At 39.1% G+C, this 26,866-nt stretch overlaps 1 protein-coding gene across 5 annotated transcripts in view; it reads right to left on the reverse strand.

The window, feature by feature from the left end:
• The window catches only part of CDH6 (cadherin 6), a 139,797-nt gene that overhangs the window by 61,944 nt on the left and 50,987 nt on the right, over window positions 1-26,866 (reverse strand). For 4 of the 5 annotated variants that reach the window (XM_055112480.3, XM_034960236.4, XM_008971846.4 and 1 more), the window contains exon 2: window positions 2,680-3,035. In XM_055112480.3, the coding sequence (XP_054968455.1) occupies window positions 2,680-2,907 (228 nt within the window). In that variant the 5' untranslated portion in view covers window positions 2,908-3,035. Of the gene's footprint in view, window positions 1-2,679; window positions 3,036-26,866 lie in introns of those variants that run through there. The other variant, XM_063604531.1, reaches the window with a different exon arrangement.

A 26,866-nucleotide genomic window follows, 5' to 3' on the forward strand; every position in this document is an offset into this window, starting at 1 on the left:
TTTTTCAAATAATTATTAAGTTGTTAGAACAAAAATTCTTATTAAGTTGTTTGAGTCTAACTATTTAATACATGGCACTATAAGGTATTTCTTTGAGCCTAAAGGCTCTGTGAACCAAGAAGGTTTTGGAACCTCTGCTCTGGTCTAATCGTTTTTTCCTGCCAAAAGTTTCCTGACCTAGTGGAGCTGGATAATCGCATCAGGTGTCTCTTTTATTCCAGATAAATTAAAGGTGGACCAACTTGTGGCCACAAATGAGGGGCAACTCTCTCCTTTATCTTTTTTAAAAATGTATTTTTTTCTATTATTTTAAATTGTGGTAAAAAAATACTAGTCTAATTGTTTCATCTGTTTATATCACATAACTTCAAAGAGGAATTTGAGGAAATGCCATATCAACAGCTCAAAACCACCTCTAACGCGTGTCTGATACAGCCATGAGGCAACTTTGACAAATTCAGTTGTTGCCCTTGATTTTTTTTTCCAGCAAATATCTCATGTGTTATAACTACAAGGAGGAGAAGGAGGGGCAGCAGGGAAGGACAGGTGATGAAGAGGGAGGGAAATTTATCTAGCTGCCCATAAAATATCCAAATCCAACGAATCCAGTCGAAGCTGTGGTTGTAAAGAGATTTTGCCATGATTCTCTATATTTTCCACTGAGCTTTGTTAATTACCTCAGTTTACTTCTGCAGTGATATGAAAGTCAATATGCCACTTCAATGTGTTGCACATGGATTTAGTAGAACATATACAATGGATTTTTACCAATAATAGTAACTTCTTTATGCACCTACTTTGTCCCTGTCACTAGTGCCTTTATCACCTTACTGCAACTCCACCAGATAGGCATTGCTGCATGCACTTTCTAGATGAAGAAACGAAAGCCCAGAAGGCTAACAACCTGTCCTAGGTCACATAATTGGCAACTGGCAGCACAGTGACGCATTCTCGGATCTGTTCGAGTCCACAGCTTATAACTTTTCCCCATGGCAATATTCTCACAATTATAATTGTAAAACCGATTCTTACGAGGTTTTAGCCACTGCTATTTCTAGTATCCTGAAATAACCTGCCCCCCCGCTTTTTTTTTTAAGAATATGTGGCATTATAGATGTAAAATGGCATCACAATTGGAGAGGAAAACTGGAAAGGAAAAAGGGGAGCCATCATTTAGATAAAGCACTTTTTAAAACTTAATCTTCTATGGCAACAATGCTATTTGTGTTGTAAAAAGTGCTTTAAAGATTTTAAGATGATGATTATTTTTTACAACCATCACCTGATTCACCTAGTGTTCTTCAGATTTCACAAAGGAAATGGAGTGAAGCACGAGTAGCTGAACTGTCTTTAATAGTCACACAGAGTGTGAATTTCACAGCAAATACATGGCTAGATCCTTGGGGATCTGTGTTGACGTTCACCCCTTCACTGGATACTTCCTCTCTTACTTTATTCTACATTAATAATTCACATCATTGGAATACTTCCTGGTTACATCAGCCCAAGCCGTGGATGGCTTTCCTTCATTTACGGTGGTAAATACTTAAAGAGAATATTTACATATGGTTATTCAGGGATATTTGATCACAGATTGAAGTGTGAACATGCAGCCTTTGGAATCTGCAACGTGTATGTTTTTTGCATGATATCCTAATATAGATGTCTTTAAATCATAGCTGTAATCATAAATGAATGCATTTTCTCATGTATCTTTTTATGTTCATTATCAGTTTGTTTATGAAGGGATGTGTGACAATGATTTTTAAAAAATCACATTACCTTATGAGGCACAGAACCTACAAAGTACAAACCTGTAACCCTGGTTTTTTCTTTGACATCTTTTCAGTATGCAGATATTCTGCAACAAGGATGGAGCTGATGATAAAATTCCAACGAAACTCACGATGACAGGCTAACCAAGCTGTTTCCCTGACTCAGCTCCAGAATCTGTGAGGGCTATAATAAGTGATGCCTCCTCACTTTACTTTCTGGAGTCAATAAAATGGTCAGATGATATTTGGAAAGAGTACCTTTACATAAGCATTTTTCTCTTTTACAAATTTTGCCACAGTTAAATCAAAAGATTTTGAAATGCCTGTTTTTTGCCAACTATTTGAGATAAGACTAAACTGTAGCAGCAGCAGCAGCTGCCAAATCTAAGGCAGTGGTGGGTTTTGACAGCAAAGGGCTCCATTTGGCCAGAGAATGGGTGGTGCTATAGGTAGCAGAGTTAAGAAGTAGTTAATTTGAACTTGGCCAAAGGACTATAGCTCAGAACATTTGCTTTTAGAATGAGAGAAAAAGGAGCCTTCGTTTCCTTACAGCTTAATCTCTCCATTCCGATTTTTAATACACCCTACTTTATAGAATAGCCAGACCACATTTTTTAAGCTACAGTAAAAATTAAAGGATTTATGATAATCCTATGCGGATGGTTGTGGGTGTTTCACTTTCAACTGGAGCATTTTCTCTCTCTTTGTTGCAGGGCTAACATTTCTCAGCTTTTTGCTACAGTCTTCTTCCCGTAACTACTCAAGTGGAAAAAAAAAAGTCTTACCAGTTAAGCAACAATTCTTACTATATTGGGGAATAGTACACATCCTCCCCGTCTATTTATTAGAAGTAACTTCTTCAGGCTTTAAACCCAGCATGTCAAAGCACTCAAAGGAATCCTACCTTGCCCACATATTGATAATCGGATCCTGTGTATTCCTCCAGGAGAAAGAACTGATTCCACATCCAGCTCCTTTTTGAACGGTTCAGCTCATTTTTGCTGTTTCCAGAGAGCTCCAGGGCCCTTTTCTTTGCTGGGAAACCACTAGTCCTCTTTGATAGTGGAGTTGAGAGAGTTGGGTAGGGCTGGCCCACCCAAAAGAGCAGCAAGAAGTAGCGGTAAGTTCTCATGCTGATGGCACCGTCGAGTCTCTGTGTAGTGAGTGCCCCACTCTTGGAAGTGCCTTTTTCACTGCACCGTATCCAGCCTCATTCCTCCTTCCTTCCTTAATGTTCTTTGCTTGGCTCTCAGAGGATATCTGGAAAGAATAATAACATAACAAGCATTTTTAGAGATGCTTAAAATTCAGTGTTAGAGCAAATAGGCTGGGAAAAAAGAGGACAGAAATTTGAATAGCAAAACAACAAAAAAAGTTGGCTATCAATTTTGAAACGAAGGAGACGGTCTTCCAGACATGCTAAATGGAAGGCATGTGCTGGGTAGGGAGCTGTTGTTTTCTTTCTCCTTTTCTACCGCTTAAAAATCCTATTTTAAGGAATAGTGTTGCCATAGGTCAATGTGCCAGAATGGATTATTGCGCTACTCTTTTACCTTGGAATATGTGGGCTGAGATCTGGTAGAAAAAATGAGTTTGTGTTTCTGATTCTATTTGCATATTTATCCTCATGAACAAGTTTAAGGCAAAGTATATCACAGACCATTTGAATTCAATTGAAAGTGGATAATGTTGAAATTTTGCTAAAATGTATTGAATCCCTGAGATGTGCCAGGCGTGAGTCAGGCAGAGCCAGCTCTGCAGACTCTTGGCTTCAGAGATGAGCTGTGATAGGAACTTTGGGTCAAATAAGGTTGGAAAAGACCATACACCTTCTTTTCGGAGTGCAGATTAGCATATCAAAGTGCCTGAAATAAAGTTTTTAAAGTGATATTTTGCAACAATAAAGATAAGCCTATACATATTTAATCCAGCGTTTCCCAAACTTGACCAGAAAACTTTTTTTTTTTTCCTTAGAGGACCTAATAATACTATAGGATGGGTGATTAAGCAACCTATAGAATTTGTATTTAATAGACTGTAAGAATTAAATGAGCGATTCTATTCAAATTTCCTTAGGAAATCCTAAACTTTATCTATAAATTTTTGCCTGTATCATAAACAATCAAGCATATTTGTTAAAACTGGTAAAACTACAATGACATTTGTTATAACAAAAATTACAGTTGCACAGTTGCTAGGTAATTGTCACAGATGTGTCAAACATATCTAAGTACCACAGTGAGGGCCATCAACTGTAAGAGCTGTAACAAACTGTAACAAAAAAGTCAGCTATTATACTTTTGAGTGGTAATTTTCCACGGGAAATATTAATTTTCAAAAACACAATCTACCATTAAAAAAATCCTGGTGGCCAGATTGCTTGGTATAGATGTCCCAAATTGGTTTACTAGTTTATGCAATTAAAGCCATATATGCCTATATCTCCTTTAGAAACTTTGCCACATTTTTGGGCGAAGAAAACAGTAAATTACTCCTTTGTCTTACTATTTGATATAGAAAAAACATTGTCTTGCCAAGCACAGTGGCTCATGCCTGTAATCCCAGCAAATTTGGGAGGCCGAGGTGGGCAGATCACGAGGTCAGGAGATCGAGACCATCCTGGCTAACATAATGAAACCCCGTCTGTACTAAAAAAATACAAAAAATTAGCCAGGCGTGGTGGCGGGCACCTGTAGTCCCAGCTACTTGGGAGGCTGAGGCAGGAGAATGGCGTGAACCCAGGAGGCGGAGCTTGCAGTGGGCCAAGATTGCACCACTGCACTCCAGCCTGGGTGACAGAGTGAGACTCCATCTCAAAAAAAAAAAGAAAAAAAAAAACATTGTCTTAAATAATACTAACAACAACAACAACAACAAAAAGGAAGTGTTTTGTAATTCGGAACATAATAATAATTGAACTGGTACATTTACTCTAAACCATGCAGATCAAGAACATGTTTTAGGTAATCTGATTAGTATTTTTTTCTCTACATCAGAAAAGATTGGTTCACTTGATTCTTGTCATTCTACCAGGTAAATGTATATGTGACAAGGTTTTTGTTTGTTTTACACTCCAGCAATGAGTAATTATAGCCACCTAATACATGGCTTAGTCAAAGCCTTCTATTGAAAGATAAGTGAAATATTTTATAGTATTCGGCATTTTAAATCCTTTATTCCATTATTATACATCTTCTTGACAGCAGGCTGGGGAAGTTGAATATTCCACAGGTAAGTAAATTAGTACTGCGACAATTAGCCATACTGGAAAAATGCCAGGCAACAGTATACTTGTCATAATGCAGCCTTGGTACAGGGGTGGAATGACTGACGATCAATTAGGTACGAATGATTCTTCTCTCTCCTCATAGATGGTATATAAAAGGGACTGAGAGTGCATATGGAGAAAAGCCCTCTAAAGACATCTATTCATTTTTAGTAGCAGAGATTACACTGAGGTCAATTCTGTGGAAATTACATTTTTCTTAATTTCCCTCATTCTCCATTATTTGCAAAGACAAATCCTGCAGTGAAGAATTAACACATCTGCTGCTGCACTCTGTGAGCACCCCATGGTGCTGGCAGGAAAGAGGGATGGAGAGAATGGAGGTGTCAGCTGTTTAAAAGGCAGACTCCTGAAGGCCGTTTTAGAGAAAAATCGATCCCTGTGGGTGTTGTGTGCAAACTCTACAAGCTGTTGCCACTTGAATATTAAATATTAGTTCTTTTTAATATCACAGATACCAAAATGTCAAGTATTTCATTCTTTTTCTTAGTTGGTAATAAGATTTTAAGTGATAAAAATTTAAGTAGTATTTCCAAGTAGGCTACAACATCTAATTTTGCTACAACCCAGTTCTTTTTGTATCAACTTGACAGGGTGCATCTTTGCTAAAAACTTAATATATGTAATTGAATTACTATGATCAATATGCTCAAACTCATATTTGATGTTAGTTTTTTAGAGGGATAGATTTCTCTGTGAAATTCTATAGTTTTTTTAAAAAACCCCTTTAAACTGTTGAATATATAACTTAGCAATTCTCATTTACTATTTCTTAATAGGCAGGATTGCATAGTGGTTATGATCAACAGTGCTGGGGTCTGCAACATTAGTCTCTGTGAACCTGGGAAAATGGTTTCATTTCAATGTACCTCAGTTTCTTTATTCTGTAAATGGGATAATGATACTATCCACCTCATAGGGTGTTATAAGGATTAAATGAGGCATTACATGCAAACCATTTAGAACAGTGCCTGGCATTTGGTAAGGTATTAATAAGTATTAGGTATTCTAATCACTAATTATTGTTGTTATTCTCATTTGTATTGCATGTATGGAATCCATCTACAATACATTGCAAACATCTGCAGAAGATAGTTTATTGATCAGAAAACATCTCTAAGCAAGTCAAAATTTTCTTAAAATTAAAGAATAGAAGCACTTGAAAAATCTAAAGTAATTTATATACTAATTGTTTTCTTTTGTGTGGACTTCAATTCAGCATTTAACAGTAGTGGTATAGAAACAGGGAAGGCAGAGATACTGTGTGACTTGTCACCACTGTTTGCATGAAGAAGAATATGGGCCAAAAGAAAGTTCACTGGAGGATGGACTCATTCATAGAATCTATATTTTCTTCTTTCCATTTTATTACGTTAAGGTTTTAAAAGTCATCTTTATTCAGGTGAAAGAAAATCAGAACTAGCTTTAACTTAGTAATTTTGCCCCTGTAAAAATGGTACAGGTAATTAACATACTGATATTATTCTAATGTTATATCAGAAAAGAATTTGATAAGTTAAAATGAATGATATCTGCTATGGTTTGAATATCTGCCCCCTCCAAAACTCATGTTGAAATTTAATCCCCCATGTGGCAGTATTAAGAGGTGGGGATTTTAAAACATGATTGGATTGTGAGGGTTCTTTCTGCCCTCATGAATGGATTAACTTGTTCATGGATTAATGGATTAATGGGTTATCATGAGAGTGGGACTGGTGGCTTTATAAGAAGAGGAAGAGAGGCCAAGTGCAGTGGCTCATGCCTGTAATTCCAGCACTTTGGAAGGCCGAGGTGGGTGGATCGCCTGAGGTCAGGAGTTGCAGACCAGCCTGGCTAACATGGTGAAACCCCATCTCTACCAAAAAAAAAAAAAAAGACCCCAAAAAACAAAAATTAGCTGGGCATGGTGGCAGGTGCCTGTAATCCCAGCTACTCAGGAGGCTGAGGCAGGAGGCGCTTGAACCCAGGATGCGGAGGTTGCAGTGAGCAGAGATCATGCTATTGCACTCCAGCCTGGGCGACAAGAGCAAAACTGTCTGAAAAAAAAAAAAAAAAAAGAAGAGAGACCTGAATCACATGTTAGCATGCTGAGCCCCCTCACCATGTGATACTATGCAGAGAGTCCCCACCAGTAAGAAGGTCCTCACCAGATGTGGCACCTCGACCTTGCACTTAGTTTCTATAACTTTAAGAAATAAAATCCTTTTCTTTATAAATTATCCAGTTTCAGGTATTCTGTTATAAGCAATAGAAAATGAACTAAAACAATTTCCAAATTTTAGATTTTACTTAACCTGAAAAACCATAAATGGGAAAAAAATTAGTATGCTGCAAGCATGCCCCTAAATGCAAAAAACAGGATTCTTACGGTGCAGAACGGTCATACGTTCAAGCAAAGGAAGACAATGGCCCGGAAGCAGCGCAACTTTGAGAACTGTGGGAAACGGTTGATTTCTGAGCAGGCAAAGTAGAGGGGAACCATGTGGTAAGTGGCAATCAGATGTGGTGGCTCATTTTGTAGATGTCAGGAAGTAAATGGAAAGGGGAAAGAAGTAAGGGCATGCTCAGATACTGAACTTAAAATAGCAGGCAGGGTTATTCAATCACAAAATACCTGAAGACTAGATGGTGGGAGGGAGGAAAAGCAAAACGAAGTAGATATTGAACCTTTTTTCTGCCCTCACCCTACCCTCCATTCCCTCTTAGCATTAGGAGCCAACCAATTAGAAACATGAACAACTCTATAAAAATAAAACGTGAACTACCTAATTATAGTCTAATGACAGTTTAGCAGTGGACGTAAAAGCCTGCTTAATAGACTATGTCTCCTTTTCTTTTTGTTGGGATCTTAGTTTTTTGTGAGGAACTTTCTATTTTCTACAGGGAATCGTTTGTATGCTCGGAAATTTGATATGCAAAAGTGGTTGGTGGTCAAGAAAACTAGTTTGAATCTTTGCAGAACCCTGTTTTATTGATGACTAGAAGGTAATTGAGATGTTTATGGATAGTGGGGCAAGGCCCACATAGCTTTGGTAATTGCATACTTTGAACATTTATTTGCCTGGTAGCCAATATGCATATGTACTTTAATATCCACAAGAGTGCATGGTCAAGTCCAGATTTTATTTAATACGTGCCATTTTGGAGGAGCCTGGGCCTTATTAATTCAAGTCCTATCAAGATAGAATATGTGATAATTAATGCAAAGTCTGGGCTGACGTTTTCTTTTGATTAGCAAAATCTTTTCCCCTAGATTATTGGAAATTAATAGTGCAAAAATATTTCATAGGGATATATAGAATGAGAAGACAAACTAGCATGTCCTCAAGTTCCCTAGTGTACTTTGGAATCAACTTTTATTCACAAATAATTAATATGATAATTAGAAATTTTTTTATTGATTGAATTGCTTCTCTGGTGACATGTTTGATAGCAGTTTGAATGACTCAAATGTATTATCTGGTTTTGAGATACTGATTTTATTACACTATTTGCAGACTAAGTAAATATAAGACAGATTTGAAAGCAATATAATTACGTTCAAGTTTTAAAATTTAGACTTGACATAGACTTGTTCTGGTGTTGTTGATTAATTCTAATCAGTGCAATATTACTATAATGCTATCTAGACTTACAAATTAAACCAAGCACATTTGTTCTTTAGTATGCGGAGCCTTAACTTTGGCATTGAAAGCACAATAAGCATTCAGTAAAGCAACGTTATTAATATACTTTAACCAGTTACCTTAGTAACAGAATGTTTTACAACCTATTATGAATTGTTTCTTCAGATAAATGGTGTTGCATACACATACTGTAGCATAGTACTTTACATTTCTGTAAATGTGGTCTATACTTAGATCATCCTACCCCATTGGATGATCTACACTTAACTCTTCCTAACCCATAAATATAGAACTCTTTTTAGCATAAGTATCATAAATACCTTATTACTTTTTGGTACCTTTTCTTGCATTATATCATTAAGGAAGTAGAAAACAGCTGGTTATTTATGACTTTTTAACATCTGTCTTACTGCATTACAACTCTGAGCCTGAAATCTCAAGAGTCCTGCCCTGTCTTTGTGGGCAATGAGGATGAAGATGGTACTTAATCCATGAAAGCTCAGAAAATTAAGGAAACAGAATGAAAAAATAAGGAAGACGAATTAAACAGAGTGAAGCCAAAGGGAAACATGCCTTCCTACAAGTACATCTTAAAAAAAAATATGGTATTTATTCTGAGAGAAGAGTTTTACAGCCAATTAAGCTTGCTCAAGATCAATTTCCCGATAACCCAAGAAACTTTGTTTTGAATAGGTGGCCACCTGCTGTGAATAAAAATGTGTCTATAGAGCATGGCTGATCTTCTAGAAGTGGTAACATAAGGATAGAACCAATTTAAAAGTTTTGGTAGGGATTTCACATGAAGTCTTCATTTCTAAACCTCCATTTCATCTTTCTGTAAATGTCAAAGTCACTGTTGAGTAAAATTGGTTCCGTTTCGTGTGTGTAATGAACTCCACTGAAATGTGTCAAACAGCTTTGGCACCTCTCACCATGAAGCACTTCTCTTGTGCCAATGAATCATTATGGCAAGAGCCACCAAATGATGCCTGATATATATTTTTGTAAATGTTTATTTTTGTGGATAATATGCCAATCTGTTTGCAAACTGATGTATTTCCAGATGAAGCGATTTTAACAGGATTGCCCTTGTTCTGAAATCATATTCCACACATTGCATTAATAAAGATAAAATCCAATGTGTTACAGCACATAAAATGGCATTTTATATGTAGTGGGGGGCTGAAGTGAAATACTTGGAACAGAAAACAAAATGGATCAAAACTTAAATCAGAGCATAAAGACAAAGTTTTTCTACCACATGTGGGGGCAAAGTCCAAACTATTTAATTGTGAGAACTACTAAACTATTTAAATATGAGAATATGATGAAGAGCAGACTCCGGCATGCCACATGTCAAGGTGAGAATCTCAGCCCCGCACAATGCTGGCTGGACAAAGAGGGGACCAATTTGTGTCTCAGTTTCTTTACCTGTAAAATGGGATGACATTAATAGTACCTACCTCATAGGATAGCTGTGAGCATAAAAATGAATTAATTCATGTGAGGTCTTACTTATGAACATGAAGATGGCTACAGCTACTTAAACTGCCAAAGATCTTACTTAGCAGACGACACACATAGGCCATCCTAGGGCCACATTTTGCCTCTTGTGCATTTTTTGTTATGCCTTTTATTCTACAATTAAGAAACTTAAGTCAGTTGCTACTCTTCAAGGAATCAATAGATCCTCATTTGTGGATTAACTTGAAACCTCGAAAGTTCTGGTGGCCTTTATTTCTGGAGCGGAGGGAGCTGCTCCCACAGCAGTGCAAGGGCTTCCCGGGCTGCCACGGTCCCCACTGTCCTTCCTGTGCTCCCCTGCTGGGGCCTTATGTTCAAATGCCATTTGCCATCTCCCTTCCACTGGGGTTTTCCTAGACCTGCTTGTTTCATTCCTTTAAGCACCTTTCCTGGCTCTTGAGGGCCCTTTGGGCACGTGGACCCTGTCTTTTCCCAAAAGATTTACTCATGCGAACAAAGAAGAAGAGAAAGCATTTTTATACTTTTAATTAGCTCTTCATGGTATGAATTTAAACATTTCTGTAGCAAACTATAGGTTTAGGTTGCAGAATTGTAGGAAAGACTGGTTTTCATATTATTCTCTGCTTATATGTTAGGTTCCCTGGCAGCTACATTAATTCTTTTAGACACATGGCCATGGAAGACAATGAAGCTTAAATAAGACTGGGAGATGTCAAAACCCTCTTACAAATTAGCATGGATGATTTCTATGAGCTAGCTCTTCTTTTAACAGCTCAGTGAAAGGGCAGCCAGAGAGTATTGGCTGGCAGCTCTGGGCCTGCAGGAGATGAAGGTATCTTAGTGAGGATGGCAAGTCCAAAACAGATTTAACTTGATTAAATTGCAAAAGCAATCACATGGTTCAGTTTACCATTAAGTAATTGTGAACTTGGCGTATCATAGATGATTTTTAGAGGCTAATACTTGCATAAAGTGTTACAAAGAGTAGAGATGTTTAATTAATTTTGGATGATATATGTACATCTTTTATCAATTACATGATGTCTAATTCATAAATAATAATACTGGTTAACATTGCTATATTCTACCCCTGAACTTGTTATGTGCTAGGCACCTTGCTAAGCCCATCACAAAGGTGCTTTCATGAATTCTCGTGACAATCCTGAGAGGTGGATAACATTCTTCCGATTTCTGCAGATAAGAAACTGAAACTTAGGTCAAATAGCTTGTCCATGGTCATGCAGTGAGTATGTAATAAAGCCATATCCCAATTCATGCATCAGACTAGGGTGCCCTCACTCTGAATGCACTCTAAGGTGGTGTGTGCCAGGCTGCTGCCCACATGACAAGTGCTCAATCTAGTTGTGGCCTTAGAATTGAGTCTTCATGAATTCCCTAAAAAATAACACCAATGGAGGTCTCCAAGAGGTAAAAAGAGTTGTTACAAAACTTACAAGCTTACTAAGAGCAGCAAACAAATGTGCCAGGTAATGGGATAAATGCTCTACACACATGGAAGTCTTGCAACAATCCTTTGTAATGGGGACCATTTTCTTTTCTTTTTTTTTTTAAATTATACTTTAAGTTCTGGGGTACACGTGCAGAACATGCAGGTTTGTTTCATAGATATACACATGCCATGGTGGTTTGTTGCACCCATCAATCTGTCATCTACATTAGATATTTCTCCTAATGCTCTCCCTCCCCTAGCCCCTCACCCACCAACAGGCCCCGGTGTGTGATGTTCCCTTCCCTGCGTCCATGTGTTCCCATTGTTCAACTCCCACTTATGGGTGAGAACATGCGGTGTTTGGTTTTCTGTTCTTGTGTTAGTTTGCTGAGAATAATGATTTCCAGCGTCATCCATGTCCCTGAAAAGGACATGAACTCATCCTTTTTTATGGCTGCATAGCATTCTATGGTGTATATGTGCCACATTTTCTTTATCCAGTCTATCACTGATGGGCATTTGGGTTGGTTTCAAGTTTTTGCTATTGTGAACAGTGCCGCAGTAAACATATGTGTGCATGTGTCTTTATAGTAGAATAATTTATAATCATTTGGGTATATACCTATAAATGAGATTGCTGGGTCAAATGGTATTTCTAGTTCTAGATCCTTGAGGAATTGCCACACTGTCTTCCACAATGGTTGAACTAATTTACACTCCATGATGGGGACCATTTTCTTATCCTCTCTTTCAGAGAGATAAGAAACACAGACTTAGAGGGACTGAATACTTTGCCCAGAGTATATAGCTAGTGAGTGGCAGAACTTGGATAAAACCCAACTAACCTAGAGGCTCCTTCTTAGCTGTAATATCCACAATGTCATTTGTATTTTGCTCATGGAAACAGCATCTAGGTTGTATTTACTCTCATTTCAGACAAAATTTGAAAAAATTTATCATCAGGTTTTTAAATCCCCCACAAATTGAAGGGATGAGTGAGTGCTGGAGGCTGGAGTATCAACATTAGTGGGAGGGGGTAGCTGAAAGGCACAGACAGAGTAGCTACAAAAGGCAGGCAGAAGAACTGAGCACAGAACAGAACAAGTCAGGGGCTGGTCTTGGGAGAGTGATGAAGCCCTACATCCTGGAGCCAAGAACAGTGCCTGGCACATAGTAACACCAGATAAACATTTGTAAAATAAGCGAACGTATAGATGAATGCGTGCATGGCTGAATGTAAGAATGACTAAATGCGTGAATTGAAGATATGACTAATGACTATAAAAACGAACATGTGGCCAGGCGCGGTGGCTCACGCCTGTAATCCCAGCACTTTGGGAGGCTGAGACGGGTGGATCACGAGGTCAGGAGATCGGGACCATCCCGGCTAACACGGTGAAACCCCATCTCTATTAAAAATACAAAAAAATTAGCCGGGCGTGGTGGCGGGCACCTGTAGTCCCAGCTACTCTGGAGGCTGAGGCAGGAGAATGGCGTGAACTCAGGAGGCGGAGCTTGCAGTGAGCCGAGATCGCGCCACTGCACTCCAGCTGGGCGACAGAGCAAGACTCCGTCTCAAAACAAACAAACAACCAAACATGCGAATACTTCACAGCACTTGGAGGTATCACCGTGTTACAAATACAGCACACTGATATTCATAAAAATGACCTTGAACCATTAAGCAAAGGTCCAAGTTCTTTTGAATGTTTGGTTTGAAAAGGCATGGATGTGCAGAATAAATACGAGGAAAATTACTGTCGAAAGTCGTGATAATGGTATTTAGAAAGGCTGGGGTTTAGATCTTACTCTCTTTCTTCTCTTGTGATCTCAGACAAGCTATTCCACCTCTCTCAGCTCTTGTTTCTCATGTATAAAATTAGGGCCGATGTGCTCATACCCAGGGATAGAATAGCAGTGTGTTTAGAAACACAGAGGCGGCCAGTTTAACCATTTTTATCCCAGTATCATACTTATTAGCTATGAGACATTGGCAAGTAACTTGATACAATGTGTTCCAATTTCCTCTTCTTTAAATCAAGAATAGTAAAGTTTTGGGGTCTCAGGGGAGGCACCTGATAAATAGCATCTTCCTTTTTCTTCCAAACTCCAAAGATTAAGAAATACAGGAGTGTTGGATGAAGACCAATATATCACCTTTATTACTAAAAAACAGAAACAAAAGACAGCCAGGTTGGAAAGATGGCTTAGTGTAAGGGCCACGAGGGCTTGCTAAGAAAATCCCAGAATTAGGCAAGCTCTCCATGGAGTCGGAGTTACACTTTATTTTGCTCTTTCTTTTACAAAAGCACAAGTGGTTCTTACCTCTGGGTGGCAAGCTCCAATTCTAAGTTCGGAGCCAGAGGGAATGCCTTTCTGTTCCCACCCTTGGCCAGCTCAGTTACAGACCCCAAGGTCTGAAGAAAGTGATGGGGAGGAATCTGTTTTAATCCCCACTAATTAAGAAAGATCATTTGAGACATCAGTAATCCTGACAGCCAGTAAAATCACTCATTATTTACCGACCGTTCTTGTATTTAAAGCTTTGCTTTTTGGAGTTGTTTACAACATCACTAAAATGAAAAAATGTATGAATAATTTAAAGATGGGGAATTTAAAGTTTCCCTGAAAATATCTTTCACTTCAGGTCAATCAATGCATTACAGGCCAAATGAATTCTTTTCTGTCTCTCTTCACCTTTCCCACTACACACACACACACACACACACACACACACACACACAGCAAAAAGGGATAGTGATTCTTCAGATACTTGCCTGTTAGCATTGAAACACTACCATGACACTTCTCCCCCAAAAGGATACCAGTATTTACAGAGGTGTAACCCTTTATGCCAAGTTATAATGGAAAGAAATAATCAAAGCTCCACTTGCTGTTTGGATAGCTTTGTTCATTCAATGTGTTTTATGTAAGTTTATTTGCAGAGAATTCATAATGCAAATCAGATGCTTCTCATAATATCTTGGTATAATAACTTAGAATAATTAATGTAATAAATTTTGTATAATAACTTAAAGGGATACTGCAACACCAAAAGGTTTCTTCCCTGAGACTAACTATTAATAAGACAGAAAGGGGCTTGTGAAGGTGTGGACATCTTCACTAATTCAGGTTCGTGTTAACTGACAGTCAAATTAAACTTGCTCTAGACAGGAAGAGAATGTGTTTGAATGGGATGCTGGATGTTTTATCAATTTTGATGGCCTTAATTTAAAAACTTTAGTTAGAACCTCTGTTTACTAGAGTCAAACTGCACATAAAATATCACGCAAAACATTTAAAAGAGAATTTTAATTATACCACTAAAGAAATGCCCTTGTTCGATGTTTACTAAACACTTGCCAGAACAAGTTAATTAATACATGTTTAAATATGTGAAAGAAGAAGGGAAGCAGAAAAAAATCACATTCGTCTTTTGTTGAGTTTTACTGCAGTTGTCAAAGACGCCCCATTTCTAATTTAACGCCAGCACCGTCACAGTGCGCTTGTGTAATTATAAACAATGGGCACAAGAACGCAATGAGGGCCAAGGAAAAGCCAATTCCCACTGGGAGCTGTTGTTCAAAATAATTGCTCATTGTTGCTTGATGTTTCGAAGTAATCAAATCAAGCACTTTTCAATTTCCTTCATCTATTCAGTTATTCCATGGTAGAATATCAGAATATTTGGATGTTGCGTTTTTAATAGGTCGGTAATGTGGCCCTTTAATTATTTAAAACTACAGAAAAATATTTTTTAATAGAAAGAGCATTTGTGTAGAAAGAGAAATATTTTGATGATATTGAGTTTTTAGTTCTAATTTTAATAGGTTACCAACTTTTACACTTCCTTTATTCTTTTAGTTTCTCCACTTTCTCCATTTGTTAATGATGATTACTTGTGTTAGTAAAGACTGATATTGGAAAGCAGTGAATGATCTAAAAAACAAAATGAAATCAGTCTTTCTAAGATACATCCTGTTATCCCTGTAGCTTTATGAAAAACATCAGAAGAAAAAATATCAAAAATAAGTTTGTAATCTTTTGGAGAAATAAAATGCGCACATCCCACTAATTATCAATATCATTATTAAGAAAATTATTTTCCTAAACAGCATAACTGGTACAGTTGTCCTCTTTATCCTCAGGGAACACGTTCTAAGACCCCCAATGGATGCCTGAAATCAAGGATAGTATCGAACCCAATTGCTGTCAGTTGGAAGATATTTCTGTTCATGTCTTCCACCCACAATGTAATGCCTTTTCCATCTTAACTAAGCACTTATCATGTACTATGGCCATAACTTTTGCAGTTTGACATGAGACAGCAAAACTAGCACAAATTTCTTTTTCCTTCTCCATGATTTCACAAATGAATAGAAGATTTGTTCTTACTGAAGATCTTAGCAACCTCGGCATACAATTTTTTTTCTTTCCTTATTAAGTGGAGAACATTCACCTTTTCACTTAAAGGAAGCACTTTACAACTTATCTTTGGCATTTCCAAATGGCTGGTATCACTACTTTTGCACTTTAGGGCATTAAAATATAAAATTAGGGTGGCCTGAACACAAGCACTGTGATACTTGGACAGTCTATTTGATAACCACGAGGGCTAAGTGACTAACAGGTGGGTCGTGTAGACAGCGTCGATAAGCTGGTAAAAAGGAAAATTCACAATCCAGGCAGGATGGTGTGGGAGGGGGCAAGATTTCACCACGCTGTCCAGAACAGCGTGCAGCTTAAAATTTATGAATTATTTATTTCTGGAATTTTCCATGTAACATTTTTGGACTGTGGTTGACTGTGGGTAACTGAAGCCATGGAAAGAGAAACCTCAGATCAGGAGGGATTACTGTATTTACCTTTTCTTTTTTTAAAAAGCAGATTTTTCTGAAAAGTTAGTCAATATTAACAATTTCATTCAGATTCGCTTCTGAAAAAAAAAACCCTGTATCAGTCCTGTTATAGTTTGTTTCCATATTGCTGAAACTGATCACCAAATTTCTCAAATCCACGAGTTCTGCCTCAACCTGTACAGGTCTGGGAAATGACATTGAATTGGGAGCAGGGCTCTTTGGCTGTCCTATTTAAAATTTCGCTCCAGGTGAGATAGTTGAGTTAGGTTTCTTCTAAGGCTCCGCAGGTTTATTATAAAAATTAAATATGATACAGTGCTATTGACTGAATATATATATGCTTGCAAAAATTATATGTTGAAGCCTAATCCCCAATATGATGGTATTTGGAGGTGAGTTATTTGGAAGGTGATTAGATCATGAGGGCATTGCCTTCATGAATGAGATTAGTGCCCTTAGAAAGGAGATCCCAGAGAGATCCTGTATTACTCTGTTCTCACTCTGCTAATAAAGACATACCCAAGACTGGGTAATTTATAAAGGAAAGAGGTTTAATTGGCTCACAATTCAGCAGGGCTGGGGAGGCCTCAGGAAACTTACAATCATGGAGGAAGAGGAAAGCAAACATGTCCTTCTTCACATCATGGCAGGAAGGAGAAGTACTGAGCAAAGAGGGAAAAGTCCCTTGTAAAACCATCAGATCTTGTGAGAACTCACTCATTATCATGAGAACAGCATGAGGGTAACCGCCCCCATGATAAATTACCTCCCACTGGGTCCCTCCGACGGCATGTGGGGATTATGGGAACTGCAATTCAAGATGAGATTTGGGTGGGGACACAGAACCAAACCATATGAGATCCCTTGACCCCTTCTGGCATGTGAGGACAAAGCAGGAAGATAGTCCATGAATCAGGAAGCCAGGCCTCCCTGGGCACTGAATTTGCTGGTGCCTTGATCTTGGACTTCCTAGCTTCCAAAACATTGAGATAAAAATTTCTGTTGTTTATAAGCCACCTAGTCCATGGTATTTTTGTTATAACAGCTTGAGCAGACTAACATATAAAGTACATAAAACACTTAGCACATTGCTACATTATCAGGAAATAAATATTAGCCAGTACTGATTTTAATATTATTGCCTGCAAAGAGCCATATGAGACTAGCACATGTAACAATTTACTGTATTTGAGTCAGTTAATATCAGTAAAGAACATTGTCAGAGTATCATAAAAGGCAGCCTTCTTAAAAAAAAAAAACAAAAAGCTCTTTTTTCTATGTATTATTTTTCTTCAGAAAAGAAAACTTTATACCTAAGAACAGGCATCGTTTGGTACTTAAGCATGCCATTGACTTGCTCTTATTTATTTCGTTTGACAGGACAAATAGAATTTCCTAATGTATTTTTCCTTATAAGAATCTAAAGTGCCAGTATATTTGCACACCTACCAATTATCACATGAGTTTCCCTGAATATGAAAACTAAGCCAAAATATAATTTAGCTCTATAAACTACTGGCAAACTCAGGTATCATTCCATTTGGAGCATCCAAATTATTGATTGGATTATTTGATTAGCAATTGTTTAATGTACTTCATGAAGCCGTTTATTTTTTCCACAACTCAGTAAAAAGTTTTTGTAAAATGAGCATTTTTATGATTAATAAAAATACACACACACACACACACACACACACACACCACACACACATAATACACCTTAAAAGTATTCTGTCAAGTATTTCTGACATCCTGTCTTTAGAAGATGTTGTGGTTCCCGTACTAATGTAGAATTTCTTTTTTATGACTGTAAATAAAAACCAGGTATCCATGGTTATAAATATCTCATTTCACATTTTCTTTAGCCACAGCAAAAAATTTCAATTAATTGAATCACAGCCACCCTCAAATAATGCCAGAAGTGCAATAGTTGGTGTTCCAGGTCATGGGCAACCATTAATTAAGATGCAAAGAATCAGCATTAAAGGCTCCAATTTTTGTCCCAGAATTTTTTTCTTGATGGATATGGACTAAAATGTCTAGAAAATACAGCTTCAGCTATATGGGAAAGAGGAAATTAGCTGCAGTCTTTATTTTGCTTGGCCTGGAATTTTTTATAAACTTCTGAAGTGTCATTTTGGAATATGAACATAAAAATAATCTTACTTCAGATTTATTTAAACTTGACATTTATTTATAATAAAAAGGGCAGCTTGATGGGTAGAAGTACAGGTTAACATACAGAAATGCTAACAATGTGAGAAGAGTAACATTCATATGCTTTGTTCAATGATCTAAGGGAGTTGCTATTCTAACTTCTCCTGTCATTTTCTCTACATTTCAATGTTCAGAGGGAAAACTGGTCATGAAGCCTACTCGGGATTATGGATATAAACTTGTGGAATCAGTTCCCAAGAGGTGGGTAGTGAAGTGACTTCCAATTCCCATTTGCAACTCTCAGAGCTGAGATTAAAAACTCCTTGTTATCAACTCACAGAACAAGAAAATACAGCATCCCCCTATATTCTAGAAATCTACCTGCTTTCAGGTGTGACTTCTGAACTTGCCAGAAGGAAAGAAGTGTGGAGATGTCCCCCTTAGACCTAGTGTCCTCGCCCTGGTTTGGTTTGGTTCCAGTTCCTGTATAGTCCAGACTGCCCAAGCGGTGAGGATTGCAGGGAGTAGGTGATGTTTGCTATAAAAATGCTTTGGTTCTTCAGGATGCATTGAAGGCATTCATGGCTTGGTGCCCATGATGCCTTACAGGGGCAGTAGAGAGCTTTGCAACAATCATATAGGCCATTAAGTGAGAGCAGAAGTCAAGCGCCTCCCACAAGACTGAGTCAAAATGCTCCCTTTGGGTTTCTAAGTGTTTGGTGCTTTTTCTCGCATTGGTCTTGCTGCCAAACACAGTGTGTGCATTGTTTGTCCTTCTTGGTATCACATTGATTCTGTGTCCAGGAAAGTGGCCTAGATGGTGGAGGTGAGAAGGAGGCCTTGCTCCTCCCAAAGCTGACACCCTGGTGAGGTCTGCATCACATCAGGCAGAGCATCAAATTCTTCCTCACTGAGAGGTGGTTCAAATGATGGAGGGACCTTTTCCTGTGGACTTGGATTCAGGCAGGCTTGTGTCTTTTTCTGAAACTATACGATTGACAGGCATTGACCTAAAAGGATGGGTTTTGCAGAGAGCTGTGCGGTTGCTCGAGTGGCTGAGATGGCTCTGCAGCTGGTGGTGCCCGCTACTGCCACAGGGATGTCCAGGTGTGTGCAGGCTCTGTGGGCTGCTGAGGTGCCCCTGCTCCAGCTGGCCATTTGACATCACTCCTTGGGGCCCCTTGTGCCACCACTGCATAAGGTGAGATGTGTCTTGCTGACCAGTTCCCTGCAACTGGTGCTTAGGATTGCCAGGTTGGGGCTGTGTAGAGTCCTTACAGGGCAGTACTGCCAGGCCATGTGTCACTGTCCTTGTCATCCTGGCATCTTCCTTGGTGTGGGGGCTGGAAAGGAGCCAGAGGATGTAAGAGCACCCCTCCTAGAGCTGGGCCTGTTGACATGTGACTCCTAAGTGTCAGAAGAGGTGGAGAGATCTCTCCTCCCGGCACAGCCTGGTGGCTGGAGCATCATGACCCTTGGTGCCTGGCTCACTCCGACCCCAGGGGGAACCCGAGAACCAAAGCATGTGTGAGGTGGAAGAAGAGCTGGTTGTTGCTGAAAGAACTGGAGGGAGGGAAGTGACCCCACTGCTAGGGGCCATGCACAAGTTGCCTTGCCTTGTCACACAGTCATGTGAGGTCTCCGACTTGGGGCCTTCTGCCAGGGAATTCACAAGTCTACAACTCTGGCCACAGTGCCAAGCTCTTTGGTTATGAAACCATATCTGAGTTCTGGACTCTGAGAGGCCTGTTTGTGCAGCCAGTTCTTCCCTGATAGCAATTCCAGGAAATCGACCCCAATCCAGACCCCAGTAGACTCTGTCTGAGGTGTTATGTTCTCTGGTTTCGAAACCACATCTGTATTCTAAATTCTGGAGTGCCAATTTCTCTGGTCAGTTGTTCTCTGGGAGTCACATCAGGGTAGGGGTTCTGTTCAAACTAGCCTTGTAGGGCATCCTTTTGACTTGGGTTCAAATCACTCCTTCGTTGGGGACCTTGGAAGAAAGCTGCATGAAGTGTTGGTCCAATCCCTAGTGGGAAGGGTCACCTGGATTCCACAGAGACTGCTGGCCCATTGGGCAGCTCCCGGAGGCACTGGACTCATCAGGACCCAGCAGGGCCTGCCCATTTCTTAAATACCTTCTGAATTTAGCCTTTCTTTAAATATTTAAGACCCTGATGGATTCAGAGGAAGCCAGTGGAAGTTGAATTTTAAGGGAAGTACAGATGCTACTAGGTGGTTTTTCATTTCTTACAGCCCTTTTCCAAGTATAACTTTGATCCCAGGCTCTCTGGTTTTGACATGTGGAAATGGTTTGGTCTCTGTGATGTTCAAGTATTCTTGTTCCTTCCTCATTCTGGATGGCCACATTATGGAAAACATGGGGAAACTCTCCTTGTAGGTGTACTTTGCACACTTTTCTCAGCTTCTCCATGAATGTGTTTCATTTCATCACCACATCAGTTGATTGAGGTCAGTGGAATGACATGAGAGGGGAAAATTATATAATAGGTGGATTGTTCTCGGGATCAAACCATGAATGATACCAAGTGGCATTGCATGTTGGACAGAGGGCAGCCAGTCTACTGCAACTACTGAGTATGGAAAACCTACAGCAGCTGGTAAAACCCAAAAGGCAGAAAATGGGACATCCTCATTTGTGCTGTGAAGGAAAGGAACACAGATTATCAGTGGTTAGGCTCACCTTTTTTTCCCCAAATTTATTTAAAAAATATATATAATTGCATGTATTTGTTGGGTACTACATGATGTTTTGAAGTATATATACATTGTGGAATGATTAGATCTAGCTAATTAACATATGCATAACCTCACATCATTATTATTTTCGTGGTGAGAACTTTTTAGGGAAAAAAAACCCTCTGCATTCCATCTTATCTTTATTTTAAGGGAACACTAATTTAATGAATTCTTATTGAGGGGATGAAGGGGGAGACTAAGATCCTTTTGAAATGGTTAAAGGCATGAAGCATGAAATTTGCAAACTATGACATAACTTATTTAGAATTTTTCCTCAAATTGCCTGCCAAAGGGCCAACATAAATCCTTTTCTAGAGACAATGCATGATCTCTCATAATACTACCTAGGTTTTTTGGGGTGGTATAATTGTGTGTGTGTGTGTGTGTGTGTGTGTGTGCATGTTTTGCTTGTGAGAGGATTCAGGAATGTGGATATTTCTTAATATTGCTTTATGATGGTTGAGTTCAAACAAGAAGAATTCTGAGAAAAAGATCAGTACAACTTGTTAGCCACCAATTTATCATCTACCTATACAAGATTTAATGGTAGTGTTAACCCGAAGTCTCAAGAATAATTAGAGTCTAAAACAAGTCCTTAAAGTAAAGAGATGAAAAGAACTATATAAAGAGAAGGCTGTCATGAAATAGAAATTGCAAAAGGCAAGGGAACTTTCATCGTGTTGAGTAAGTACTTTACTATGGGATTCTTTTTTAAATTAAGACGCCTGATAAGTTGGATGAAAATAAAATATGTATGATTATCAGGGACTACCTTAGCACAGAGTAGTTGGAAATGAGTGGAAAAAGGACAGAGAGGTGGTTTTGCTTCCCCCAAGTCATTACCAGCTTTAGTTCACAGAAAAGTTATTTCCAATACTTACTTTGAAAGACTGCTTTGAGGTCTGCTTTTAATTTGAACAGTTAAACATCGTACTCATACCAATGAGTCCTTTTTCTTGTTTTAATATCATTAGGAAGAAAGCTTTCCTGGCCAGAGTGGATAGTGTAATTGCTTAAAAGAACAATCATATAACACACATACTTAATAAAAACCTTTAAAACAATTTCCTTATGTTGGCTAGGCACCTTCATTTACATAAGACAGGCTTTTAGTTTTTAAAACTAAATTACATTGAACTGTATGGAAAAAAGTCTCCAGAATAAGATTTTAGCAAATAAATAACCTCTCATAGCTCTTGGTTGTTGAGCCTTCTCTGGTTGTTTCTATTTGGGCTGCAGGGTAATTTTACAGGAATCCTTTATTTTGCTAATGCAATTAGAGTCAGCCACACTTTATATAAACCTGGAAAACTGCAAGAACAAGGCAGCGTTCATCCTAAAACTTTGGTCACAGGTGCTTTGAAATTTACTATGTGTTCTGATGCTACCACTAATGGGAAAATATTTGTTTTCATTTAAAGTCATTTAGAAATATTTTTTAAAAACAGAATGAATCATCACTTTTCATAGCTCAACAGATTGCTGTCTGCATGCACAACACTTCCTGCTGCTTACAACTAAAGAAAAATGACTTTGGCACTTTATCTTTGATGAGTGATTGTAGTGGCAATTGCCTGTGAGACACCAAGACACCTGCCACAGCATCCTTGGATGTTTTCTTGTCTAAGGCAATCCTCTCCAGTCAATGTGGGGGCAGCAAACCAATATGCCACCAGATAGAAGCAGGTGGAATGTTCTGATTAAGAGAATGAGCTTTGCAATCAGCTGGATATAGGTTGAAATTTTTACTTTACTTATGAGTCTTTGGACATGTTACTTAACCTTTTAAAGTTTTAGCTTCTTCTCCTCTAAACTGAGGAGTGACCATATTCATGTCCTAAGGTATTAATGTGGAGAACAAATGACTCAGGTGTGCAGAGGAGCAGATACCTACTAGCTATTTTTAAGTCATTTTTTGGTAAAGATTTGGTGAATTGATAACTCTTGATCATCGATAACTTTTGATTTTATGATAGCCAGCCCATTCTCAAACTCTTCTGCAGAGATGTCCTGAGTTAAGATCCCTGAAAGGTATGAGGGCAGAACCCAAAATGCGGAATTAAAAAAGTCTTTAGGCCGGGTGCGGTAGCTCATGCCTGTAATCCCAACACTTTGGGAGGCTAAGGCAGGCAGATCACCTGAGGTCAGGAGTTCAAGACCAGCCTGGCTAACACGGTGAAACCCCGTCTCTACTAAAAATACAAAATATTAGCCAAGCATAGTGGCACCTGCCTGTAAGCTACCTGGTAGGCTGAGGCAGGAGAATTGCTTGAACTGGGAGGCAGAGGTTGCAGTGAGCCGAGATTATGCCATTGCACTCCAGCCTGGGTGGCAGAGCAAGACTCTGTCTCAGAAACAAAACAAAACAAAACAAAACAACACAACAAAAAACAAAACACAAAAAACTCTTCAATGTTATCTTAAACACCTATGCACATTTTGCGGTCTACTCAATAAGAATTCTAAATTGTTTTATTGCCAAAATCATGTTTGCCCCTCAAAGTTTGTAAATCTGATGCTCTAGGGTCACCTTCACACTGTGGCTTTGCCTGGCCTCTTGCACAATCCTGGGCTTGAGTGTGGCCCACCTGGGCTGCGCTGGAGAAACACCAGATAACATAGACATCTGTAAACCCTGCTTTCTACTGTATAGATGATAGGTGGAGCTTCCTCCCCCTGACCATCCCACTTCATCCCCAATTGAAACATAGTCAGGGTAGGTTCTCACCAATAAATTATCCTTGACATTTTAGTTTAAAATTTTAACTCATTTGGCTGAGCAATAGGGTGCAATGGAGTGGGGGATGCAGAAAACAAATTTCTATTCCTTAGTGAGAAAAATTAAGCAACAGTAAAGCATGTGCCACTCTATGTTGCTCTTGTCACATCGCTATGTTGGAGTCCATTAAGAAAATGTTAAGGCTGGGTGCGGTGGCTCATGGCTGTAATCCCAGCACTTTGGGAGGCCAAAGTGGGTGGATCATGAGGTCAGGAGATGGAGACAATCCTGGCCAACATAGTGAAACCCTGTCTCTACTAAAAATACAAAAAAAATTGAGCTGGGTGTGGTGGTGTGTGCCTGTAATCCCAGCTACTTGGGAGGCTGAGGCAGGAGAATTGCTTGAATCCAGGAGGTGGAGGTTGCAGTGAGCAGAGATTGTGCCATTGCACTCCAGCCTGGGTGATGAGCAAAACTCTGTCTCACAAAAAAAAAAAAAAAAAAAAAAAAAAAAAAAAAAAAAAAGAGAGAGAGAAAAGAAAATGTTAAGATGGCTTTAGTCAGGAGACTTGCTCTAGAAATTATGGCATATTGGAAGTAGAGGTTGAATCTTATCCTAAGTGTCTTAAGAAATTTGTGGATAACTTTTAGATTAAGTGAGAAGAAAGTTAAAAACATGCTTTGAGGAACTGGCTACGTAGATAACTGGGTTCATGGCTTAGGTTAAATATTTCTTGTAGATAAAAATCCATGATGAGGAATAATCATGGTTTATATTAGTTTTCAACTTTCTGCCATTCTGATGAGTTAAACAACTATTCAACTTAAAAGTAAAAACCCTGTAATGTCCCCTGTTAGCCAGCAAGCCTCTTAACCCCCGTGAGCTGGGACACACAAGTTGTGGAAATTGCAGAGGTAGGAAAGGGCTTTTAACATTTCATCCTGGACAAAGGCCTGTAAGCTGACAGGAAAGACAGAGGAAAAGAGAGAGAAAGGGAAAGACAGAGGAAAAGAGAGAGAAAGGGAAAGAGAGAGAAAGAAAGAGAAGAAGAATAAGGACAAACTCAGTGATGGTCTATTTATAACAGGGAAAAGAATTGAAATCACCATGCAAAGTGATCTCCCGCTGCCTGTTGAAATTTCCTTTGATGGAAGTAATCTCTCCTTGTTCCAGGGTCCATGACTATTTTAGGCCTTCCTTAGTTGGTAGATAGCCTCAATTCAGTAATCAGACTGTGTCATATACATGCAGTGGTCAAACCTCCAAACTCAGCTTGGTGTGAATCTTCCCTCCTCCACTGGGACTTGCTTCCTGCTAGAAGTCTGCACTGGGGAAAGAGATGTGGTTCTTCTGTTTCCTCTCTCCTAGCCACAGATCCCCATTTATGACTTTGTTTCCTGCTCCATGTCAGTGTCAAAGTTGCTAGTAAGGATAAATAGCAAGGTCATGGGACTCTTCTTTATATTTTCTGGGCCTGGCTTTTCAAGCTGCTCTAATCAGTATATGATTAGAGTGGACATTTCCTCTCTTGGAGAACTTTGATGGAGTCCTCAGAGGTCGTCTAACTCTGGACCCTCTTCTCCTATAATAAGTACCTTGCCCCAGGCATAGATGGTTCTATTCAGGTTGGGGCTGCTTTCCTAGGTCCCAGGCGTTTCAAGACTCTTTCTATTCAGGCCACCTTGTTCCTCGAGGCAGCCCTATTGTTTACAGCCCAAGGCAACCCCATGACAGTTCTTTCCCAAGTGGCCCACATCTGGTCCATGGGAAATACACATCTATATACTGATAAACTCTTGCTGATCCCAGTGAAGCAGAATGCTCCTGGCTCGGTCACCTGAATAGTGAGCCAGCCCCTCTCAGTCCCCAGTTCTTGTCTGCTTTCCCTCTCTCCAGCATGAGCCTCCCAACTGCAGGGAACACATTTCATAGCTCTCTGTGTCATAAAATTGAGTCCCCCTTAATGAAGTATTCCCTTAATTAGGCTTAAGATGGGAAGGTAGCAGCTCCTCTTAACAAAGGTGGGTGGGGAGTCTGCAACAACAGAGGCTTCCAAAGGAATTTCTTCAGTAATCTCATCTCAGAATCCTCTCTATGACCACCTTTTATGTTCTTGATTTGATGAGGTTGTCCTTCATTCCATCTGTAAGTTCTGCACAGGATGGGAGTTGCATCTCTATCCTTGTCTACATTGTCTTGATAATCAGTTTCAACTGAGTTGGGAAGAGACTTCATCCTTATCATACACACATCTGGCTTAATTCAGTTAGAAAAATAGGCAAATACTTCCTAATAAATACAATTAAAAATATATAAACATGACACCAAAATTAAGTCACTGCAGCACATTTAACATCTTTGGGCAGGTAATCCAGTGCTTTTAGAGTTTGATTTGGCCATAAAAACAAGACTGTACAAAATTGGCCTGAAATTGTCATAAAAACAAATGAACTTTAAAACGGTCTCAAATTCACATCATGAACTTTTCCTTTAAAAATAATATTTATAGGCTTGGTGCCCAACCTATACGTGAGATTGGAAGCAAACATTTTATTTGCACATTTTCATGAGATGTCTTTGATGATGTTGAGCAGAGAGTGGATAGAATTGAGGTTTGCTTTAAAGATATGTAGCAGGGACTCCTGTTTTAGCATGAGCTGTGTTTACCTCTGGGATCTAACAGGTCTAGATGTGCCTGACATACTTGGGGTCAGCCTGCCTGGAGTCTGAGCTGGAGATGCTATGATG

Source organism: Pan paniscus, chromosome 4, assembly GCF_029289425.2.
Source record: "Pan paniscus chromosome 4, NHGRI_mPanPan1-v2.0_pri, whole genome shotgun sequence".
NCBI classification, from domain to species: Eukaryota; Metazoa; Chordata; class Mammalia; order Primates; family Hominidae; genus Pan; species Pan paniscus.